Source organism: Vigna unguiculata, chromosome 10 (assembly GCF_037176805.1).
Source record: "Vigna unguiculata cultivar grain cowpea cultivar isolate G323 ecotype 2 chromosome 10, ASM3717680v1, whole genome shotgun sequence".
NCBI lineage: Eukaryota > Viridiplantae > Streptophyta > Magnoliopsida > Fabales > Fabaceae > Vigna > Vigna unguiculata.
This window is the reverse complement of record NC_140801.1, coordinates 51,692,867-51,717,607: the sequence shown is the minus strand read 5'-3', so window position 1 is coordinate 51,717,607 and position 24,741 is coordinate 51,692,867. Positions and strand designations below refer to the sequence as shown.

At 28.7% G+C, this 24,741-nt stretch overlaps 2 protein-coding genes across 6 annotated transcripts; both read right to left on the bottom strand.

The window, feature by feature from the left end:
* Positions 1-7,615: 7,615 nt before the first annotated feature.
* Positions 7,616-12,510, bottom strand: LOC114167542 (Metallo-hydrolase/oxidoreductase superfamily protein). The gene is made up of 12 exons (XM_028052644.2): positions 12,310-12,510; positions 11,979-12,112; positions 11,752-11,864; positions 11,064-11,105; positions 10,501-10,556; positions 10,298-10,374; positions 9,195-9,314; positions 8,951-9,027; positions 8,791-8,854; positions 8,625-8,675; positions 8,497-8,545; positions 7,616-7,946 (listed from the first exon to the last, which is right to left on the bottom strand). Exons 1-12 carry the CDS (start codon positions 12,428-12,430, stop codon positions 7,828-7,830), a joined length of 1,023 nt encoding a protein of 340 aa, XP_027908445.1. The 5' UTR covers positions 12,431-12,510; the 3' UTR covers positions 7,616-7,827.
* Positions 12,511-14,259: 1,749 nt separating this feature from the next.
* On the bottom strand, positions 14,260-18,426 carry LOC114167379 (putative F-box/FBD/LRR-repeat protein At1g78840). 5 transcript variants are annotated; one of them, XM_028052461.2, is made up of 5 exons: positions 18,159-18,426; positions 17,090-17,648; positions 16,440-16,987; positions 16,174-16,353; positions 14,260-14,501 (listed from the first exon to the last, which is right to left on the bottom strand). In XM_028052461.2, the coding sequence occupies exons 2-4, from the start codon at positions 17,589-17,591 to the stop codon at positions 16,177-16,179; spliced, it is 1,227 nt and encodes a 408-aa protein (XP_027908262.1). In that variant the 5' UTR covers positions 17,592-17,648; positions 18,159-18,426; the 3' UTR covers positions 14,260-14,501; positions 16,174-16,176. The 5 variants fall into 5 exon arrangements, with proteins under 5 accessions (XP_027908262.1, XP_027908260.1, XP_027908258.1 ...); XM_028052459.2 differs by having other exon boundaries at positions 17,090-17,596; positions 18,159-18,425; XM_028052457.2 differs by having other exon boundaries at positions 16,440-17,648.
* Positions 18,427-24,741: the final 6,315 nt, after the last annotated feature.

Below are 24,741 nucleotides of genomic sequence, written 5' to 3'. Positions count from 1 at the left end.
GACAAATTTTGCATGGTTGTTTATATTATTAAACCAAACGAAAATTTGAAGAAACAGATGTTGTTGTTAGGTTGTGGAATATGGATCTAGAAAGAAAGGTAAACAAAGCTAGCTAGTTTCTCTTTCTTCTTCTTCTTCTCTCTCCATCTTTCACATTCCCATTGTATCTTTTTCAGCCACAATTTTTGTCCACCCCGTCATTTTCACTTCATATTAGTCATTATCAGTATGGAAAATTTAATGATGCCTCAAATTATGATGTGGGATGATCAATTTCATCTTCACACCATCAACTTGGAGCCTCCCGTGAGGATTAACATTCCCTTTTTTACAACTCTAAAAACTTCACTTTTTTTTTTGTCAAAAGTTGCATCAAATTTCTCATTTTTAACTTAAACTCGTAAAACCTGTAAAGTTAAAACACAAAGAATAAATGTCATTAAGATACTATTTTTAGTTTTTCTTTATATTTTTCGTTCGTTAGATTCTAAATCTAATTCGATCTTTTAAAACTTAAATTTTATTAAGATAGATTTTGATGTCATCTTGTGAAGTAAAATTTAAGTCTAATTTAATATTATTAAAGAATAAATCTTATTAGGATATTCTTCATATTGTTTTGATATTTTCTTAAAAGTTGACTTTTAGTTTAAATCTTAAATTATGTCGAGAATAATTCAAGTTGAGTTTGAATAAAAATGACTAAATTAAACATTATATAAGAAAAAGACTTAAATATTAATTTGATCCTGGTTTTGGTGCAATATTGTCAATGTGGTCCTATAGTTTTTTTTTTTTCAATATGAAGAAATTTAGTGAAAATCAGGATAAAAAATATTTAAGCCTGGGACAAAAAACTCATAAATTCAATGGTTCGAGGTTGAGTTAAAAGTAGTGTCCATTTTTTATTTAGGTTAGACTAAAGTCACACACATATAATCTCTCCCTAATGAACTTCTTCCAACAATAGATTCATCAAATCCTAAATCTTACTTGGACAAACTTCATTGATTTGATATCCTTTCACGAAATAAATTTTAAATCTAACTCTATTTTATAAAATTGATTTGTGAGATGAGATTTACAGTTATTTAGATATTACAAATTTATCTTATCTCTAATCTATACGTAATTTCTAACATATTAAATATTAGATCAATAATACCACAGAGTTATTGTCAAGACACTTAAATGAGTTTTATGAAAAAAAAAATTAGGGTGACTTTTTATGATGTTTATGAGTTTGTGGTAAACTTTGAAAGTTATGTTATGAAACTTATGATTGCAATTTTAAAATTATTTAAAATGTGTGCATGCTTTGGCACTTTGAACTTAATGTTAGAAGTTTGTAGTATGTGTGAGATAAGATGTCACAGTGGTAAAGATTAACACAAGAATCTTAAAGATACATATATAGTACTTGCAAAACTACATTGTTTTCTGTTTGTCCAGCTTTTGGAAGGGTGTGTTCCCTACACTATGACTTGGGTTCAAAATTTGGCATTAGAAAATCATTTTAATTTTGTCTTTGTCTTGTTTTATTCTTCAATCATTAATTTTTTGAAAAGTGATCCTCCACGACCCAACTCATACTTAATAGTAACCTACTCTTTTCAATTTTCTTAGGGGTTAGATTTTTCCAAAATTTTGTTTTCGTTTGTTTATTATGTGTGAGGTTTGAGATTATATTAATGATATTTTTTTTTTCAATTATATCGTGTTTTTTAATTTTTAAATGGTTTGCATATGCATTTATTATATTACATAAAAATATAAAGGGTTCACACAGTAAACTACATAGCTGTTTTATTAAAACCAAAAAACATTACCGTGTCTTTTTCTTTTTGTAAAATAACCTTAATAGATTTATAAAAATAAACAGAAAGAATAAATTTTACTCACGATAAATTTTGACCTAGACAGTGGGCACAATAATACATTTGTTACTATACGCGAGAGAATTTGATGTTATGAATGAGATAATATTTTAATGTTCTCTTAATTAACTTGTAGGTTTATGATAAATTTAAGTATTTTTAAATTATTTTTTTATTAAAAATTTAGTATTTTATTGAATAATTAAATTTTAAATATTTTTTAATTAAGTTTTTATCATTTGATTTTGATATAATTGTTACTTTAATTCCTTAATGTTTGTTTTCGCATGAAAAAATAAAGAATAATTTAATCAAATTTTAAGTTTCTCATCAAGTTCCTATTATAAATTTGTGTTTTATTAAGCGTCTAAAATTTTTATATTTCAATTTAAGTAATTAAGATACTATTTGATTTTGCAGTAAATTATAATATCTTGAATTTGAAAAATAAAAAAATAAAATTTTATCATCTTTATAAAAAATGTTTAATTATGTTTTGAGTCTAAATTAATTTGGAAACTTTCAATTGAGTTACTATTAAGTTTTTTTTAGTCTATTGAGTTTCAATAAATCTAATAGAAATTTAATTGAAAATTCTCAAACTTATTAGGGACTAAAAACATAATTAAGTCTAAAAGAAATGATGGAAGAATGTAAATGAAACAAGAAATTACTGTGTAAATAATAATGATTTGTAAAAGAAAATGTAAAATGGGTGTGATGGGTCTTCAAAGAGAAGAATTCAACCAGAAGATATAATAATAATGAAGTTCAATCCACATAAGGAATTAACACCACTTATACCCCCAAAATTATTTGACTTAGTCACCAAGATAAACCATTCGTTCTTATATCACTTATGAATCTTTCAAGGAAAGAATCTTATCAGAAGATACAACACGAGTTCAACTCATATAAGATATTAACATTTTCAACTCAAAACTTTATAAAAATAAGTTTATGGATCTTATGGTGATCAACTTTTTCATATCTACCCAATATGAGATTTAAAATCACACTTTAATAAGTGAATATAAATATTACTATTCTTATTTTGGCCTTTTAGATTATGAGTATGAAATATTTTGTTCTCATTTTTTTTTTACATTTGAATTTTATATATGTATCTCCATCCACGATTATTTATTCTACAAGACCCTCACACTATTGTGTTGAAGCTTCACTTGCCCACCTAAATAATTTTAATACTTTAATCTTCCTCCATGTGATTAGTATATTATATATATATATATATATATATATATATATATATATATATATATATATATATATATATATATATATATATATATATATAATATAACGAGTTTAAATTAGATAAAAGAATGGAAATAAGATTAATTTATTTATTAATAATAATTATTTTGTTTTTTAATTATGCAAGTTGATGTCACCCTTCTTTTTCACATTTTGTGGTTTTTCTCCCTTTCTTATCGAAGAAAGAAACATACTATAAAAAGTAAATCTTTAATTTTTGGCACTTGATTTTCAACTTTTTAACAGTGAACTTTTTACTTGTATAGTTTGATATGATATGATTTGATAACCATATTAATTAGTTATGATGCCTCACATTGACAAATATGCCTCTAACTTTACTTCCTTAACTTTCATGCTCAACAACATTCTTCCCAATTCAAATCTCAAAAATATCATTTTTCAATATTACATTTCACACATTATTTCTTGTAAAGATTCATATATTTTCATATAATTTCATCTAAAAAAATTATTATCTAATATATAAAAATTCCACTCCAAATATTATTATAGACCGATATTCCTATATTATCAATTATTTATCATTTTTATAGTTTGATATTTCCAATTATAGGATTAAATATGTTGAGTCTCTAAACTTAGACAGAAAATTATAATTTGTATATATCCTAAATTTTGATATATTTTGATTCATAAACTTTAAATGAATAGATATAGTCATTTTCATCTAAAAATATAATATTTATTTAGACTTCTTAAGATGTTCTATGTCAATATTTGAATTGAAACATGTCAAATGACGTAAACAACTTAAATACCATTCTACGATTATTCAATTTTTTCAATTTTAGAAAGAAGATTGAAGGATAAGTTATTTTACGTCTCATAACTACTCATTGATCTTTAAATGGTTTATTATAAAAAAAACTAATAAAACAATAAAACATGAACCTAACTCAAAAATTGATATATTTTTAATTTAAAATTTTAAGACTATATATATATATATATATATATATATATATATATATATATATATAATATTTTAATATATGCTCATAATTTATGAATCAATACAGTCTTTTATATATCTAAACAATGTTTTTGAACTAAGACTCAGGTAAACACACTACAAATATTTAATTAGTAACATTTTTAATTTATGCTTAAGGAGTGTAATCAATCACGACAAGTCACAATCGTGCCAACGTATATCATAAGGACACTGAAACTAATTAAGTTATTTATTTATTTTATCGAAATACTTGTCTATTTTCTAGTCTTACGGAATTATTTCTTAACTTACACAATGATAATAATAATAATAATATAGAGCATGGCGTTTTTTTTTCAGTTAATACATATATTTTTCTGAATAATTATGTTATCATATAAATCAAGAGACTTCAGAACTATATTAAAAAAAGAATATGTATCCAATAAAACTCGTTAAATTTTAAAATCATGTGAATATAATTTATATGAATAGATATCGTTATTTATGTCAATAATGTGATGGTGACTTCAAATAATTATTAATTGTGCTAAGTGGTTGGTGGGCAAAAAAGTTGCCTTTGAAAGCACGCTTTAATTTTGATATTTTGGATGAAGTTTGATGTTGCTTTAATATGTAATCAAATTAAACTATTTCTATATTCATATAAGAAAGTAATCAACAATTTCATTTATATTTTACCAAGAGAACAATCATTCATATATATATATATATATATATATATATATATATATATATATATATATATATATAAAAGAAAACAGAGGCATATTGTGATAGAATATATTGCTAATAATTGTTGCTTGTGTACTAATTACCAATGAGAAATCATTAATTATAAATTTTAGGTTAAATATTTTTTTTATCTCAATTATTTTTAAAAGTAGTGTTTCGTGATTATATATCTATTTCATTTCTGCATTTTATAAGAAAAAATGTAAGAAATTCTCTCCAAATATATCATAACCAAAGCTTTACAATAGATTGTAAAAAACTTCATTACTCGTTTCTAATTTAATTTAATTATGATATCAATTCTTGTAAAAAACTCCAAATTTAATTTATAAAAAAATATTTCTAATTTTTTTTAGTAATAATACAGACAAATACTCGTTTCACAATAATTATTCACCTATAAAATTTGATATTTTTCTTGCAAATCATAGTATTTTCTTAACACAATTATGAACAGAAAACCCTCTAACATTTGACTAATTCAAAAGAATGCAACAAATTCAACGTATCATTTTTTTTTCTATTAAGAAAACTTTTGTAAAGACCACGTTTTTTGTTATTAAAAAAAAAAGGTTGTTTTTCTCTCTATCCATTGGTATTAACTATTGTTGACTTGTGGAGATTATTTTGGAATATCATATGGAAAGTATATATATTTATCTTTTATGTGAATTCATAACTTTTTAAAAAGTATTGATTATTGATAAAAAGTAAATAATGATGCATAAAAACTTAATTATTATGAGATATTGGGAAATTGATCGAAGATTGTTAATGATTGTGGGTTAAAGAAAATTTAGGGTGAGATGACGTAAGAAGGGACAAACCATGCCCAACTTTCCAAATGTGTTTTTCTCACAATCCCTCGTGTCTCTCGCATTCTTCCTCGCAATAATGACTCTTAAGTCCACTTTTTTTTTTTTTTATTTAACTCTTAATAAAATTTTATATTAGAAACCAAATGTCGGTTGAGATGAGGTGAAGTTTTTGTCAAACCTATTCCTAATAAGAAAAATGAGTTTTGCATATATGTATAATCGAATGCAAATTCATTTGCCAAAAAGTTTAACATGAGAGAAAAATGTTGGTCCATTAACTTTCGGTGAATTTTGAAATTAGTCTATTTCGAAACTTTGAACCAATTTAGTCATTCATCTTTTGAATTACGTAGATTTAGTCTTTTTAATCAAATTTTATTAAGTTTATTTGACATTTCAAACGCGTTTCATAATATTATTTGACTTAACATTAAAGAAAAAATGTATCAAACAGTATAAACAACACAAATACAGTCATGAAATATGTACGAAACATCGAATAAACCTAATAAAATTTGATTAAAATGACTAAATTCACGTATTTCGAAAGATAAAGGACTAAATTGGTCCAAAGTTTCGAAATAAACTAATTTCAAAATTCACTGAAAGTTAAAAGACCAAAAACATATTTAACACAAAAATAAACTATAAATAAGTGAACAAGAGAATTGTAAAAAAATATTATAAATCTTTGAAAAAAATAAGTACAATTTTTTTTTTATATAGAACTTCATGTTCTTTTCTTAGTTTTGATGAGTTTTGTAATCTATTATAAAATAATATTTATTAGAACAGATAAATATTTCCTTATACATGTAGATGGTTTATTTAAATTCATGTTTTTGACAAAAATAAAGAATATTGAAAAAGCTTTTGAATAATTTGAATTTATCTCTTAAACAAAGTTTGTATTTAGCCTTAGCATCTTTATTGAAGTTTAGCGACGTGATATGATATCATTTATGAGTAAAATTTTGTTTGTATCGCAACACTAATTTTTTTAATGAGAAAATTTCAAATTTAAAAATAAGAAAATACTTTGTCAACCCTTTGTTTGGTGAACATTATCCTAAAACATCATGTCCTTTGAAGAATAGGTGAAAAGATGCAATCATTCAATGGTTTAGGCACAACCTTTCATTGGAAATGTTTTCATAATAATTGTATATAATTTGGTTTCACTATAAGTAAAACTCTCACTTTAAGATCATTTGTTTTAAAAATATAGACTCTAAGAAATGTGCTAACCAAATAACAGGGTTGACGATGTAATTTTAGAGACACAGTAGGACTAAAACAAACCATTCGAAATACTTTGAGAAATCAAATTTTACTCTAAAAGAAAAAAGAGGAAATAATAAATAAATAAAAAACATAATTGAGAAAAAAAACTCAAATCTTATTCAAACACTCGACCTAACATGACAACCCTGTCGTATTGTTTTGCATAGATCTACTTTATCGTATGTTATTCCAAAACTTTGCAAAATGCATCGTCCACTCATGAAACTGCAGGTATTACGTGATCCATTTTGCGACCAATAAGAAGGAAAAGTACTTGCTTTTCTGATCCTAACACTAATCTTTTATTGACTCAAAACACAGTGGACCATAGTTCCAACATTAATTTCTTTTACATGTTTTTTTTTTCTTTCATATTGACTCAATATGAATTGCCAAGTGGGAACTGTATAGGCCACAAATATACAAAATATCATAACAATAAGCTCCAATTATGTTTATGATGGGCAACAATACTTGAAATGTTTTATTGTCAATGTCAAAGTAGTGGTTCCAACCCTGTGAGAGTTTCAGTGTTCATATCTGCTAAATTCAAACACCAATCTTCTGGTTCAAACAGAGTTTCTGAATATGTATTCTAGAAACTAAATACATTAATTCTTTACGTATAATGACCAAAATAATACTTCGCTACAAAATTAATTATCTCATTGTAAAGGGAAAAAGATCCTGTTACATTATGGTATAAGTGTTCCTTGTCGCTAATAGAGACAAGGAAATAACAATGACAAGGTGGAATAGTTGCAGTAGTCTGCAGAATGTGAGAACTTGTGAAATCATTTATATGTTTTGTTTAATAACTTCTCTTTGAGAAAAAAAAATTGAGGCTGTATAAAATCTAGAGTCTGACTGGTATACGAAGTCCATCATAACTCAATTGTGCATCAAGGCCCTCAGACTCCAATAAGCTCGCAAGGTAGTCATTCACTTTTTCATGATCCATCAGATGCATCATACCTTCAAATAATCAATAAGGAGACATCGAAACTTATTTCTCTTAAACATTTTACATTGATGATATACTACTAACTGGCTCAGATTTTTTATTTACTAATTTCGAACTTCTTAAGGGGTTCTATCAGGCTTCCTAAATGCATGATTAACTATGAAGCACCGATATTTCAATTTAGGTCATGTATCCGTGTCCGGCATGTATCCGTGTCCAATATTTTAGGATATTTTACTGATACTTATTAATAAAGTATCTATTCTCTATAGCTATAGTACTTTTATGATGTCAATAATTCATAATCTTTTATGTTGACAACTATAATACATATGATTTTAATTTAAATTTACATGATAATAATCATATATTTATCATATTTTTAAGAATTATTGTACACTTTTCAATATGCATATATCACGTATCGTATTTTATTATTTTTTAATTAATCGTATCAACATATCGTATTTGTGCATCATAGATGATTAATGAACCATAGTAGATTAAGGCAAGAAAGTAGAGCAAACATTATGATAACTGGAAGGCTTAAGGTAAACTTACCAGTAAAGAGTGTTCTTTTGGGTTGAATCTTTCGCACTTCCTCCAACGCCTGAAATGGAAGATCAGAATAATTCACCTTCCTAAAAGAAAAGTTTAAGCAAATGTAAAGCTGGTTATTAGATTATTACCCTTGGAAGTCCAATATGTGTGGAAGTAGAACGATCAGGTCTTAAGGCATCCTTTGGAATCAAACAACATGTGAGTGAGGGAGAAATCATACATGCGCTTACAGTTATTTCATGCAAGTATAAAGCACAGTTGTGGAAAGATAAAAAGGATGGGAGGGTATATCACCAGGATTAGAATTTCACAGTTGTTTAGAAGTGGGTAAGTTTCTTCAGGAATTTCACTAACATCACTGCAAATTTAGAGACAAGATTAGCCCACATAAATAGATGAAAAGCCTGAACTGAATCATATGCCAGCACTTTTCTACTTAGTGTAGAAACATTACCTAATGTAACATATATTACCAAATCGAAAACCAAGGGACCGATAATTCTGGCCATGCCAAACTGGTAATGGGGTAATCTGAAGTACAATAATAGAAGGCAAAAAGGAATAGAGCCAAGCCCCATCCACAAGAAGGAACACGCCAGAAATTAATTGATTGAGCAATAAGTGAGAAAAAAAGTTGAAAAGAGACAAAGTACGAGAACACCCCACTTGAAGATGTTAAAACTAATAATGGTACTGACCTTCAGTCCATGTACAGAAAATGATTCTTCCGATATGATTTTGAATTGCAACTCTGAGACTTTGGCACCAGGTAAGATAACACTAGTATCTACTAAATAGTAATGGGTCTTTGTCATCACCTGCACTTTTCAGTAGCAATTACAAGAATAAATTCACTATAAATGAAAACATATCCCACCAGTTGCTCATTGAAGTAGAAAATGGTTAATGATTCAGCGGATCATTGAAAATGAAAAGCACAAGTTTTCACTGCTTTTCCCCTTCACTCTAGGGTAGTGCTACAAGTGCTATTAAGAGGAACTCCGAATCCGCAGCTCAGAAGAAATTAAATATCCAATCGGATGACAAGTAAACCCTATGATCTAGTCTGGAAGATATAAATTAAAATATTTGAAAAGGAAGAAAATTTTCCTAAAACATCTTTATTTTTTAGCTAACAACAATCTAAATTATGACAATTGTCTTAAAAGCAGAGTAGATTATTGAAACAATCATGAATATATGCAGGATGAGCAGCTTCTCTTCTCTCTTAGACATGATTTCAGAAGCTAGGATAGTGAAAAAAGTGTTCCATCATGCAAATTAGAAAAGATTGAACCTCTGGAGATATTAAACAGGATCTTTTGATAAAAAAATTCCAGGTCTTCAGCCAATTCAGGAGAGGAAGATATGATTTCTTCAGATGGCAATTATTATTAGGTTTCAGTAGGCCAGTTTCGGTGGGTATAGTTAAATCCACTTTTTAACCCTACTCAAATTTTAACTACAACAAGTCATAAATATTTTCTAAATTATAATGAATTTCTATTGAGTAAATGTTAAAGCAGATGCAGAGATTCATTAGCATTAAGTAGATATATATATATAAAATATACTTCAATAACATCAGTTGTGGATACTTTGGCAATCCCAGAGAAAGAAGAAACACCAATATGCACAAATTCAATATTTCTTATAGTATGCATTAATTTCTTAAAAGGGATACATAGATATGCAGGAGGTCTTTCAAACATAAATAAAAATTACAACGTACATATACAGATAACAAGCAGAAAGTAAAATTAACAACTTGGATTTAGAAGGAAAGCACATGGAAGAGGACCTCAAAGTCTCGTTTGGTTACATATATTGGAATATGAGGCTGAACATTGTTTGTCCAATCTCTGAGATCATCAAGACCTGGGTAGAAGAAAGAAGCAGAGTTTGTTTATATGACCAATTACATTTCTTATTACTTTAGCCAATCATATACATGTCGTGTTCATATTAATTATCCAAAGAATATTATTAAAGATCATGTCATACCTCCAATTGCATCAGCATGTGAATGAGTAATAATGACAGCATCTATTGTTCTTATCCTGCAGATATATAAGTTACAGAGATATAAAACCAAGGCAGAAAAATACAAGAAAATATGTAGAACGCCATCTACTAAAATTTTAGGGTCAATAGTCAAGATTCCTTAAGAAAAAAACATTTCAAACAACAAGAAATGTCACTGACGTACAAGTCTTCTAAGATTACTTTCTCTTAAATAGCTTAGCATTAAAAACATTCCAGATATTTGACAAGCCCAATTCATTTTGCATGGTTATTGATGCTTGCACAATCGTACCCCGGTACACTCCTCACGGGCTTCTATGCAAACCAGAGGATAAACTTAAATAACTTCGTCAACAGTCCCAAATTGTGTATATACTACACATAGTGTGTGCAAGTTTCGTTTCCTAATTTGCATGTCCTTTCGTTACCATTGTTATTAATGCTGCATCATATTTTTTCCTAAAAAGAAAGCAAAAGGTAAAATCCACAAACAGAGAAGCCATCATCACATTTAACAACGTTAATAACAGGCAAAAACTAACCCATAAGCAGGAAACCACCGGAGAGCACTGTGATAGAAAAATCTGCAACAAGTAAATTAATTTGTTATCAGCACCCAAATGAAGCACATAATCTAACCATGTCCAGGTTTGCCTTGAAACTGAACTCAAATGATTTAAATCCATCTTACAATAATAAAAATCTACAATATATTCATGGTTCGGACATCACTTTATCCTGACACAGGATATATCAATATCATTCAATGACTGGCCAACTCAGACTTAAATAGAATCCAGTCCGCAAACACAAGACTATCTTTGAGAGAAACAAAAAAAATACTCATTGACACCCATAATCCATTCTATCATGACCAATATGCATACTATGCATATCCATGTACAAACCACCAGTTCAGTAGTTTAAGTCATTGAAGGTGTAGAGTCCTTCAATTGTTAATGGATCAATTTTGGGCCTCTTCAGTATACAATATGAATTATACAAGTATTGTATCAAAGGAGAGCTAAAATTGCTAAGTATTAATAATGAGTCCATGTTCCAGCAAAGCTCGAAAAAGAAATGGAAGTACAATAAGGGGACAGCCTAAAATCACCACGAAATCGCAGATACGGACTAACATTCAAAATAAAAGCAAGATAAATGCCATCCTCGTAATTCCTAACCGAACACAATTGCAGTGCATATCACATAGGACAATCAAAGACATACTTTCCAGCATCTATAAGAATGTTCTGTGTTCCTGAAGAATTGGGGTGACGAATGAGAATGCTTGTGTTAAGTCTCCTATTCCTATTACCCGGTTGGGCAGCTTTTGAACACACCTGTAAAAAACATCATACCAAAACTAATAAACCCCAATGATCCAATTCCATAGCATCACATCATATTCATTCATCAATTATAACAACATGGTTTGGTTGAATAATGTCATGTACCTCACATTTATGTAAAGGGTTAGTCAAGCAACTAACACGAGGAACCCCTTCACTGGTTCCAGTCCCCAAAAAAATAACTTCTGCTTGTCTTTGATCACCACCTAGTTCCACTCCACCGTCTCCCTTGGGAGCCGCTGCAGCAACATGAACTCACAAGTCAACACAATTTGCAAGCAATAGCTTAAACAGATAATTGATTTCATCTTTTCAGAAAAAGAAAAAGAAAAAAAAAAGTGTAATTTTCAACAAAGAATAGTGTTCCAATAGAAAAGATAGGGTAAAGCGAGGTTGCATTGTGCGAAAAATAAAATAGTGGAAGTTGAATGGGTACTGGAGTGGACGGAAGAGAAGGCTACAACGGAAGAGGGACGAGAGCGGCATGAATATAGAGAGAGACGAGGAGCGAAAGAAAGGAATGGAGAAGGAAGAAGACGAATGGACGCAACCACCATTGATTGATCGATTCAGTATCTGTGTAGTGTTTGTCTTTGTGTCAGTCACACGAACCATTAGACACGTGTGTTGGGTTGTGTAAAGGAAAAAGCTACTTTTAGAAGCACCATTTTCTTTTGGTAGTAGAGATGAAGAAATCTTACTTAAAATTCACTAGAAACCTTTTATCATCTAAATAAATTCATATTTTTAAGGAATATTAAGAGATTCAATTAAAAATATGATATTTTGGTTTTTAAAAAAAGTATGAAATAATATTTTCATGTAAAAACTGGGGCATGTTGTAATATTATATCAAAATTTATAAAATAGATAGTTTTTAACTGATTACTAAAATGAATAAATTGTGTTTGAGTGACTTGTTTAATTTTTTTTTTACTTTTGGAATACAATTAGTAAAAGAATTTATATAAAAAAAATTATTTTCTGGTATTTCTGTTCAAATTTCTAATTTGAGTTGTCTTCCATGTTATCCTTTCATATTTGTGATTTTTATCTCTACATCTCTTTCTATTTTTTTTCATTTAGATCTTATGGATCTTTTTTTTTATTTATTGTCAAATTATGATTAACAAATATATGGATCTTTGTTAGATAAGTGGATCATTGCTCTTGATAATAAAGAATTCTTACAAATATACATATTTAGGAAAAACAAATATTGGGTGAATCATATTATCCTTGTTTAAAATGAAAACTCATACCACTCCTATGATTTCAATCTTTTTACTCTTTAAAACAAATAGGATTAGTCTATTCTCATCATGAAGCTAATGAATAAGTGATTTTAATTTTCAAAAAGTTTAAAACTTGAAATAAAAAACCACTAAAATCAGTTTATGATTGTTTTGTAATTGTCATATGCTTAATGTATTCAATCTATATATTTTGCAAGCCCGGAATTATATAACTATGCAACTTTTTTTTATTAAATTAATAACAAATTTGATGAATATTTCAACATCTATTTATTAATATTTCTTATTTTGTAAAAAAATCTTAATATTACCATACTTATTATTATAAATAATACACTCGAAAGGCAAATCACTCCCCTTTCTTTAAAAGATAAAAATGCACAAAATTTAAAACTTTAAAAGTGGCGAGAAAAGTCTTAAAACATACAAAACTATATAAAGGAAGAGGAAAAACTAAAAGATTTATTTTTTTGGGTCATGTATGATGATGGATATAGTTGTTTGCATTAATAAATCAATCAAAGGTTAAACTATTATTATATAAAAAATATTTTTTTTATAACTACTCATATCATTGTTTTCAAGCAGACAAGTGTAGCTATAAGATATAATCTTCTTATTCAAAAAATAAAACAATATTTACATATTTCAGTATAATAAAGATATAATGAAAGTCTAGATACACTTGCGGAAGAACATGTCTCCACTCTCCAAAAGAACCAATAATAAATAAAAATATATCCATTTAATGTAAATAAATTAGATTATTATTTTGTTTTATTTTTAATAATATTTAAAGTTATTATACAAAATTCAGACGGAAAAATAACAACATAAAAACATAATAGAACTAACTAATAATGAAATCATTTATTTTTGTACTTCTGGTCTTACAATTTCATTCCATAATTAATTTTTATTATAATAAATGTTACATAATTTCATTTTCCCTTATATTTAATATTTGTCATAATCATCAAAAAATGGTAAAGATGTAGATCATATAATAGTTGTATTTTCACCCATTATAATACTAAAATTAATTGATATAAAAATCATCAATTGTTATAATCTAATTAAACACTAATTTTCAATTTATTTTAAAATATAAAAATGTCTGTATTTGGATATGACAGGGAGGGGCAAAATATGACTATAAACCAGAATCATGATACATATTTGCAAAAAAAAAAAAAAGAAACATTTGAATTTCTATTTCATTATAGCCTGTTTATCAAAAATCAACCCATGAATTTATCCAACTTTTTTTCCAATAAAACTATACCAAACACTAATCCTTGTTTGAATCATTCGGATCCAAGTATTGGGTTAATCCCGTCTCAGCATGAGTCAAACCTCCTCTCCAAAGTATCTGCAAAATTAAGAAAAAGTGAACATCAATTCTGTCAAACAAATCCAGAGAGTTCTTAAAAGTTTAAAATAAAGATAAAGAAATTATAATCAAAGATCTTCAATTCATGAGATACTTAATATCATATTTACAAACACTGACATTCAATAATTTTATATGGTCAGAGACATAATAGAAAACTCAAAGAAAGGTTTATTAACAAGTGCACATCTGCAAAATATTAACTGTATAAACTATCTTATTTCATTTTGCTTTCATAAGTATGAAACACAAATGAAAATATATCTTTCTTTTAAGAACACGGAATTTAAATCTAATTCAATCTTATAAAACAGATTTAGAAGACTAGGTTTGCATCAACTTATATATTATAATTTAGCCATATCTCTGTTCTCAACGTGGTTGATTTTTGAAAAATAAACTATAAATATCAAATTTATAAATTAGATGTGTAAATATAGAAATTAGACTTTCAATTTTTCATTGCATCAAAGATCCAAACTGTCATGTGTTCAAGCTGATAGGCTTCTACTTTTAATCATAAAAATACCCTATTAATGATGAAAACAAAAATACCAAACACATATAGTCTAAGTATTACATTGACTAAGAATTTTTCAGCTTAATTGGTAGTTAAGATCAAACAAAAAGAAGATGGATATGATATGACTAGAGAGCTCTGTAAGAGGTAAGAAAGAATACAATTCTGATAAACTCTTAACAGAGCTCAATGAGAGGTAGGAAAGAATACAATTCTGAGAAGTCTTGAGAGGGCTCAATAAGAGGTGGGAAAAAAATACAATTCTGATAAACTCTCAAATATAAATGCTATAAATGGCATGCAAATGACAGAATTACCAAGACATGATGAGTCGTCGTGATGCAACAAAATGCTAACATGAACTACAACCCCAAAATTATCACAAGCATTGACAGTTTTGGTTTGAAACATGAAAAGGATTGTAATCACTGGTTCATAGAGAGTGTTGTTAGGCAGGTGTTACAGCAACTCAATGAAAATAGAGAATAAATGGGTCGAGAAAGAGAGCGTTGGGGATTAGGGAAATTAAAATCTATTATCTACTACTTTTTATGTTAGCCATCAAACACACATTGGAAAGAGAGAGACAACAATGCAAACAAATGAATTTGGATTCTCTGCTGGATTTCTCTGTGTTGTTCTTTGTGTCTTCAAAATATACTGATAAACATTGATGTTGATGTTTTAAAATATGTTTGAAAAAAATTAAAATACCAACATCATATTTTGCAGGCACAGCAGAGGATAATATCAAAAAATCCAGCAGAGAATCTGAACTTCAAACAAATAGCAATGAGCATGTTCAATAGCTCATCAAACTTTTGAACATGCTAAAAGCATATAAAATTCAGTGAATCGCACCACATACAAAAATTAAAGGCAAATGAATTTACTTGTTGTCTAAAAGTTTTCAAGTCATGGAACAACTATGTGAGCAAAATGTAAGACTAGGTGGAAAATTTTAGTATTATACACTGATTACAAATGTCAACCAACCATTGAACCAAGCTCTTTTATTTTATTATTGAAAGATATATGATGAACTATGACAGACAAATTAAGGAATATAATCAGTATTACGGTAACAAAGAGAGAACAAAATATCATTGAATGAATAGGACTTATGAATACCTTCTAAACAGCCACAATCTCAAAGTCTGCATGCTGAGAACAATTGCGGAAGTAGGCAGTTATATGGTCAAGGTTGTTGATGAAGATTTTATATGTTGATCCCACTCCAAAGTTCAATGACTTCAATTTACTAGGAGGCAAACGTTCTGGTTTTAACAGGGCTGCAGTCCCACAAGTAACCTGAAATTCAAAAAGTTCTTTAAAAAATTATACATAAGCCAACAATTGCAGGCATAGACACAAACATAACAGAAACTTCTCCATACCGCAGCTGTGCAGAAAGATAGTTTAACAGCTTCTGCACTATGATATCCGCGTAACATATTGATCAAACCATGTAGAGTCTCCTCTCTTTTCCTTCGACGACATTTTTCAAATCGGTCATGTGGTTCATGAATATCAATGACCAAGCCATCCAAAGATGGAAGCCGGAACTCAAAGAAAGCACAAGGTGTAGAATACAAGTAAGTGAAATTGGAAAGCTGTGGTGCAGAAACTACAATCTTGCATTTAAAGCGGTTGCACATTAGATTCAAGTTACTGAGTTTGGGAGCTGATATCACAAAATCCTTAGGGTTCAAATCTGACTTAAAGGACATTTCACTTAAGTGCAAGTTCTTCATATGGACACAATTAGCAAATGGATCCAGACAGTCAATTCCTGTGTAACACAGAGTGAAGTTATTTAGATGCAGAGTTGTCAACGTTGTAAAACCAAATAGTTCTGCCAAACTTGCAAATGGATTTGAAAAGTCCGCAGCAGCAGGATCCATTGCAAACTGTTCCAGATGCAACAAGTCCAATGATTTGCAACCTATAGGGGATGACACATTCGTAGGATGGCAATCTTTTAACTCAAGCTTTTTCAAAGATTGGCAAGAAAATAGAGACAAAGGAATTTCAACAGGAGGACTACCAGATGTTTTTGCACGGAGATTGATTTTGATTTCTTCAACCCCATGTGATGCTGCATACTCAATAACCTTATTCAATAGATGTTGATCTGTGGCATAATCTACCCCGAAGCGATAGTAAACAAGAAGCTTGACATGAGAAGAATCACGGTGGTTTAGAACCCACAGCACAAACTTCTTGAAATCAACCAACCGGGTGAATGATTTGCTACTGAAATTCAAGCAGGGAACTGAAACCCAAAGATACCTCCACCTCTTTGATAAAACAGAAGTTTGAATAGCATCCTTTGTTTCCAGAAATGACAAGATGTGATGAATAAGACAATCTGGCATGTCACTAAGCCTGTCCTCACTCTCTGCCATTTCACAATAATCTACATTCTGAGAAGCCAAAGTTCTGGTTTTTGACTTCTTCATGACAGGACCAGATTCCTGAGAATAGGATTTCTGCATTGCAGCTTCACAGCACTCGATTGAATCAGTCTGGTTGAAGCTTCCAATCATGTTCCCTTCAAATCATTCCAAATTTGAAATGATCTAGAGATAAGTACCACTATTACTCTATGAAGAATCCGACATAAACAAGAAAAATGGAAAATAATGAGAAAAAAAAAATGCATATCAGTATGTTCAGTTAAGTTATAAACCTATTAGAAATACAGAAAGAAAAAAAAAACCTTACAAATACAATCCAGACAGATTCTTTTTATCTTTTCGACGCAACCTCTGATAATAATTGAAACAACATGACAGTAAAAAGAAGTCCCTACCCATGAAAACACAGTCCCAGAATTCCCCTACATCAAAAAATTATCCGTTTGCAATCTTCTCTAATTCAATCCCCGAACACAGTAAAGTCTGAATCTTGACTCACGAATCCAAGTACCCACAAACCCCACAAGTAAACTTCCCCGGCCAAAACGTATTCAAGTTATGAGTAACAATAAAAAAACCCACCTTTACCATCCCCCAGTTGAAAAAAATCACAGAAAGACACAGCAACAAGTTGTGAATCAAGGAAATGAAAAGAGAAATCAATAAGAAGTTGAAAAAGGAAAAGGGGTTTTGCACCTGAGAGAGGTCCTAGGAAGAAGAAGATGGTCATGTTTGAAGGGCACGCGCAGTGAGAGGCGAGTGTGTTTGAAATTCTGGCTCTAAAGAGAGGTTTTTTGTATTGTGTTGTGTGAATAAGGTTTGGAAATGGGAGAGAAGTGGATGAGTCTTCTTCTCTCTCTTATATTACTGCTAACAAAGCTTCCAAATTCAATAGTTTTATTGCCTCCTTTTGGTACCACCCAATTGCTGCGACCAAAGTCTCTCACAATTATGTTTTTCAATGGCCTTTTAGGCTTTCTACATGCCTTTGATCTTCTGGTTGTGGAAACTAAGACAAAAAGAGGAAAAAAATCATATTTTTATTCACCCCTTGTAACAATTAAGGTATGCATATCACTATTTTTCATGAATTGGCATAAATGAATGTAAGACATTTATTTATTTCTTTACAATTATTAATAATAATTAATATGCACATTTATTCATTTATGGAGTTCAATTTTTTCTAATTCAATACAAGGCAATCATATTAAATTTATTTCAAAAATATTACTCTTATATTAATTGAAAAATAAATGAGATAAATTATGGGGTGGGGAAATTAGCCCCTTCAATTGATCTACAACACCAATGGCATAACCTTCCTTAAATGATTTTAGTTGAAACAAATGCTAAGTTGAAATCACATTAGGTATAACATGTTTGATTGGATGTTAAATATGTTCATCTTCCACATCTATTTCTAAATATGTGTTTGGAGAATATTAATAAAATAAATAATTTTTTTATAAGTTAGAATTAATTTATACATAAATTATTTTTATAAAAGTTCTAAATTTTTAATTTATGTATGGACTGATTTAGTTATAAATTTCTTATTGTTCTGTGTTTTAATAGTGTTCATGAAAAGCTTGGTAATCTAATTTCATATAAATATTACAAAGACTTGTCTTAGGTTAAGACGTTGCATAATTCAAACTAAATAAATATGCATTTACAACTTCAAGTTATTTCTTTGTTTATTTGTTCAATATATCTTTATATTTAATGAATTATTTAAAACCTTTTAATATTATAGTTTTTATGATTTTTTTTTTGTAAACATTACAGTTAATGTGGTATAGATTTGATAATACAAATGTTAAAAGATAGTAATTTAATAAATTTTCAAGATTGTAATTAATGAATTATTTTTTCAACATTTAACTATTTAATGTTTTTTTTTTCAAAATGACAACTCTTTATTAATTTATTTTCTAGTAGTTCAATGACCTATCCTCATTTTAATTGTTTTTTTTTAACATTAATGTTTTTAAGAATAAAATTAAATTATTTGATCTCATAACAAACGTTAAATATTTAATGTTAATAAGAGTTTTGTCGGAAATGCATCAGAAAATGACTGGATATATACGTTATATTTTACATATTTACTATATTTTTGGGATTTTTTTTATGGAATACGACTATTTTTTCAACTTAAAAATTATTTATGATAAATTATTGAGTTTGAATAAAGAATTTTGAAAAAGTTTGAAAATTCAAATAAATTAGTAAAAAATAAGATAATTTTGAATATTACTAAAATATACAAAATTTGATTTTTTTTTCATATGTTTTAGTATTTTATTTGGGTTAAATATATTTTTGATTCATTAACTCTTAGTGAATTTTGGAATTAGTCTATTTCAAAACTTTGGACCAATTTAGTCATCTTTCTCTCAAAATACGTGGATTTAGTTCTTTTAATCAAATTTTGTTAAGTTTATTTGACATCTCAAGTGTGTTTCATAATAGTATTTGACTTAACATTAAAACAGAAATGTGTCAAACAGTATAAACAACTCAAATACAATCCTGAAATGCGTACGAAATATCAAATAAACCTAATAAAATTTAATTAAAAGGACTAAATCAACATATTTCGAAAGATTAAAAACTAAATTGATCCAAAGTTTCGAAATGGATTGATTCCAAAGTTCACTGAAAGTTAAGGGAACAAAATCATATTTAACCTTTTTTTAATTTTTGTACAATTTTATGTTACTTTGTTATGTAATGTTTGGCTTGACTTATGTTAACGCATTCTTGTTTGGAAATGAAACGTCTAGACTCATAGGTATTATATTTATATTTTTATGGTTTATATCTTTCCTAAATATATTTATTTATATGAATTTTGTGGGACTTATTTTGTTGTTAACCTTAACTTGTTTAGGGTATATTTTTAATATCAAATGACAAGATTCAATGAAAAATAACATTTCTTTTATTAAATATTTAATACAACAATGAATTAATCATTCTAATGAGAATAACATTGCTCCACATAAAATTAAAATTCATTTTCGTCATAAATTTTAATACATTTTGGTCTTAAACTTTAAAATTAAATGGATATGGTTATTTCAATTCAACGAGGTTAATTTTTTTTATGTGTTAAAAAACATTTTACTTAGTATGTGAACTAAAATATGTCAAATGATATAAACAACTCAAATGTCAATCTAAAATACTATTTTTTAACTCAATTAGTTTAGAAAGACTGTATCTATTTATTTTTAAGCTTGTAACAATAAAGAATTCAAAATTTGTGTCAAAGTTTAAAAATAAAAAATATATTTAACTATAATTTTAATTCATCATTATTGTAAAGACTCCTTTTCTTTTCTTTTTTTATCATTTGCCAGCCTTTCATTTTTACTTTTTTTCTTCTCTCTTTTTTCCATCCTCACTCAACTTCCATTTCCTTAAATCTTGTTCTTTTCAAAATGTAATCACCCCTTAAACTACTTGAAAATTTTGGAATTGTCTCAAAACTAAATAATTATTAGGACCTATAAATGTTGAAAGTTGTCTTGCCTTATTAAGTAATATAAAGTCTAAGTAAGGAAAACTAGTTTATTTATGATTTGGTTAACAAATTTAAAAATAAAATTTGTCTTTCTAAAGATACTTGTAATTTGCATGCCATATTTTAAGATCTTGAGTTGCAAGTTGAGTACGAGATTATGGTGTTGCATATAAAGGCAAAACTTTTTGAGAGGAAAACTAAAGAATGTTCATTGCATTTTTATATTTAATATTCTTTTGTGATATTGGAAGTTGGTAAACATTGGTTCAAGTTGCCATTATGTTCGCCAATTACTTGTTGAAACTAAAAAAGGTTCGCATATATGTTGATCTCTTGGCAAGCGTACCAAAAATCAACTTTAATATAATGATTTGAAGTAAGAGTGTTGAACTCACGATGAACGAATTCAGTGAAAATAAATAATCATCTCAATCAGCCTATGTATAAAGATTTTAATTTGATTTATCATTGACTATTTCATAAAATTAATTTAGTAAAAGCATAAAAGTTTACAAAAATTCAGTAAAAGAAACTGAGATTGAATTTCATCTATCAATCTTGTCTGTAATCTGGATGAATATAATACATAACATCTGAAAATACCAATATTGATGCAACACTCAAAAATTATTTATATTGATCCCTCGCGTATAAAATTCATAAGATTAGTTCCCTAAATATTGATTCCTCACATATTCAGCAAACTATCCAACATTACGGTCGAGTGTTATAAGCAATTGATATATTGAGATCTATTCCTAGCATCACAGTATATCAAGTATCATTGTTCAAATCAGATTTTCAAAAATATTTTCCAGTCAGATCTAAAAATCAAAATCAAGACACCTATTAATTACATAGAATCAAGCATTAAGAACAAAACAATAATACCAATATTGAGTAAAAACATAAATGTTATATATAAATATCACCAAATTACATCCAGGTTCGAGTAGATTACATTCAATCCCAAGGAAAGAGATTAGCCACTCATGATAGCTATCAAATCCTAAGAACTAAAGAAGAAGAAAAAGAAGAAGAAGAAAACGATGATTTATGCTCTGCTCTTGGTTGTAGCTCTCCAGCGGGTCTATATTTCTTCTCCAAAAACTCTAGCTAGTTTCCTTTCTAAACTTCGAGAATATATATACAGCACGAAATCTTGTTTGGGCTACTAAATCTCGCTTGGGCAAGATAGAGTACTTCATGCTGAAGAAAGGGTCTCGCTTGGGCAAGAAGTGCTGAAGAAAATATCTCGCTTAGTCGAGTCAGAGTACTTCGAGCTGAAAAAAGGGTCTCGCTTAGGCAACCCAGTTCTAGCTTGAGCGAGAATCACACAACTGCATAGGCTTCTTCACGAACTCTCGCTTAGGCGAGATTTGCAGCATCAGATCTCGCTTGGGCGAGAATGGCGGTAAGAGATGATCTCCACTGCACAAGCTCTCGCTTAGGCGAGGTCCTTCGTCGCTTAGGCGAGAATGGTGGCACTAGTTTTAGCTTGAGCGAGATTTTTTTGGTTTGAGCGACCTTGGCAGAATTTCTTCCCTATTTTATCTATTTCTTGCTTTCTCCTTTGCTCCTCTTAAGTTCTTTCCTCTTTATACTCTACTTTACCTTAAATTTACACAAAACAGGGATCAAGTGACTTCTGTTCAACAAAAACTTGGAAACATGTGACTAAACCTCATTTTTACTTAAATTAGGGGAATCAAAATCAAATGAACACAAGTTAAAAACATAAGTGCCAGACTTTTCTATGAATCTTTACTTAATTTTGGCACTTATCAATATAGAGCAATAGAACACTCTTTGCATGTGCATCTGATGTACTTGGTTAACTAGAGTCTTTGTCTTTAATTATAAAACTATAGTCTATCTTTTTTTTTTCAAATCCAAGTCCTAGTTCATTTTAAGTCTTAAGGTTTAGGCATGACAATTTTTAGTTTTGAGTTAAGCACAATTTATATGCATAAATTGTCTAATTGTATGCTTAAATGATTATTACTTTAATTTAAATGAAGTGGATGTATGCTTTGTGATTTTGATGTCACAAGTATGATATTATATCTGATTTGTGGATGATGGTGGGTATTAAGCAAATATTTATATTGTAATAAATGTTTCTAACTTTAATAGTGGTTTAAGGCATACAGATTGAGATATCTAGTGATGAGAAGATGAAAAAGGTTAATTGTGTCGTCAAATAATATGTTGGATTTTGAAATTACAATGCATGTTAAGGTGTAGGTAATTATATACTTTAAATCCATCCTAATTTATGTAGTCGAGGTTTGTATACCTGATGAGAGAAAATGAGTTAGGTTTTAAGTATTTGGTAGAAAATGCTCAATAGAAGACTTTCAGAAGGTGTATGAAGATATTTTTGGATTAGTATGTGGATTATGTGGACCCGTATGTGATCCTTATTAATGTGTGTATGCATGTGATAAATATAACTAAAGGATTGAGTGTAATCATGTGTTTCAAGGTGTTATGTACATTGAAAAGACGAAAAATTTATGGGACGATCTATATAAGCGTTTTTCCAAGGGAGATCATTTTAGGATCTCTGACCTTCTCCAAGAACTACACTCAACCAAACAAGGAGAAAGATTAGTCACATGTTTCTTCATGGATCTAAAGGCATTGTGGGAGGAACTTAAATATCTCATACCAATGTTAGGTTGCACCTATAAGGTTAAATGTGATTGTGATTTCATTAAAAATATTATCAAGCACAAAGAATCTAAGTATATCATGTGTTTTCTAAAAGGTCTCAATGGCATTTATAGTATTGTAAAAACACAAATTATGTTGATGGAGACATTACCAGGTATAAATCGCGTCTTCTCTCTTGTTATGCAATAAGAACGTCAATTAATTGGGATCATCATAAAAGAAAGTAAGGTTTTGTTCAGTATTGCAAATACTGAAGGTCAAAGAAACTCCAAGAATAATGAGAGTTGGAAGGGACAAGGACGAGGCGAGAACAAAAACCAAAATAATGGCAAACAATGTAGTTATCGCCACAAACTATACCACATAGTAGATGAGTGTTATGCTAAGCACGACTATCCTTCTTGGTACAACACCAAAAGTGAAAAGGTTATTAACAACATTGTGTTGACTCTTTGACAAGTGTACCAATTCGTTAGAAGTAGTAAAATGGAAGTACAAGTATCATTTTCCCAAGGGATTTGTGTTTGTTTGTCTAATTGTAATTATTTACTAATTTTAGCAATGATGACAACATTAATGGTTGATTTAATTCACAAGATAAACAAACAAAATTACTGAACACTGAAGTTATGAAATAATTTAGGAAAGACTTCACTAAGGTTGGATTTTATGAACCATAATAATGCAATATTTCCCATACAATATCTCTATCTTGCTCAAACATCCACATTATAAGCTCACTAACCCTAATTCCTTAAAGGCAAGTTCTAAGTCAATGTGCCAAAACATTAATCCCTTAAATAACACAAGACTTGCATTAAGATTCAATGTCTAGAATGACCTAGAGATTACGTCTATTCCTAGAACCCAATCTCATGGTTGTTCTATCCAAGGTTGAGTTCCAATTCATTTTCCAATGATTAGATACAACCAACTAACAAAGATTTCCATCATGCACAATAATAACTAAGATAAAACATATGAACAAAGACAAAGATCATATTGCATAGGAAAATTACAAAGAATACAAGTTCATTACATCCAACCCCAATGAAAGAGGAGTTT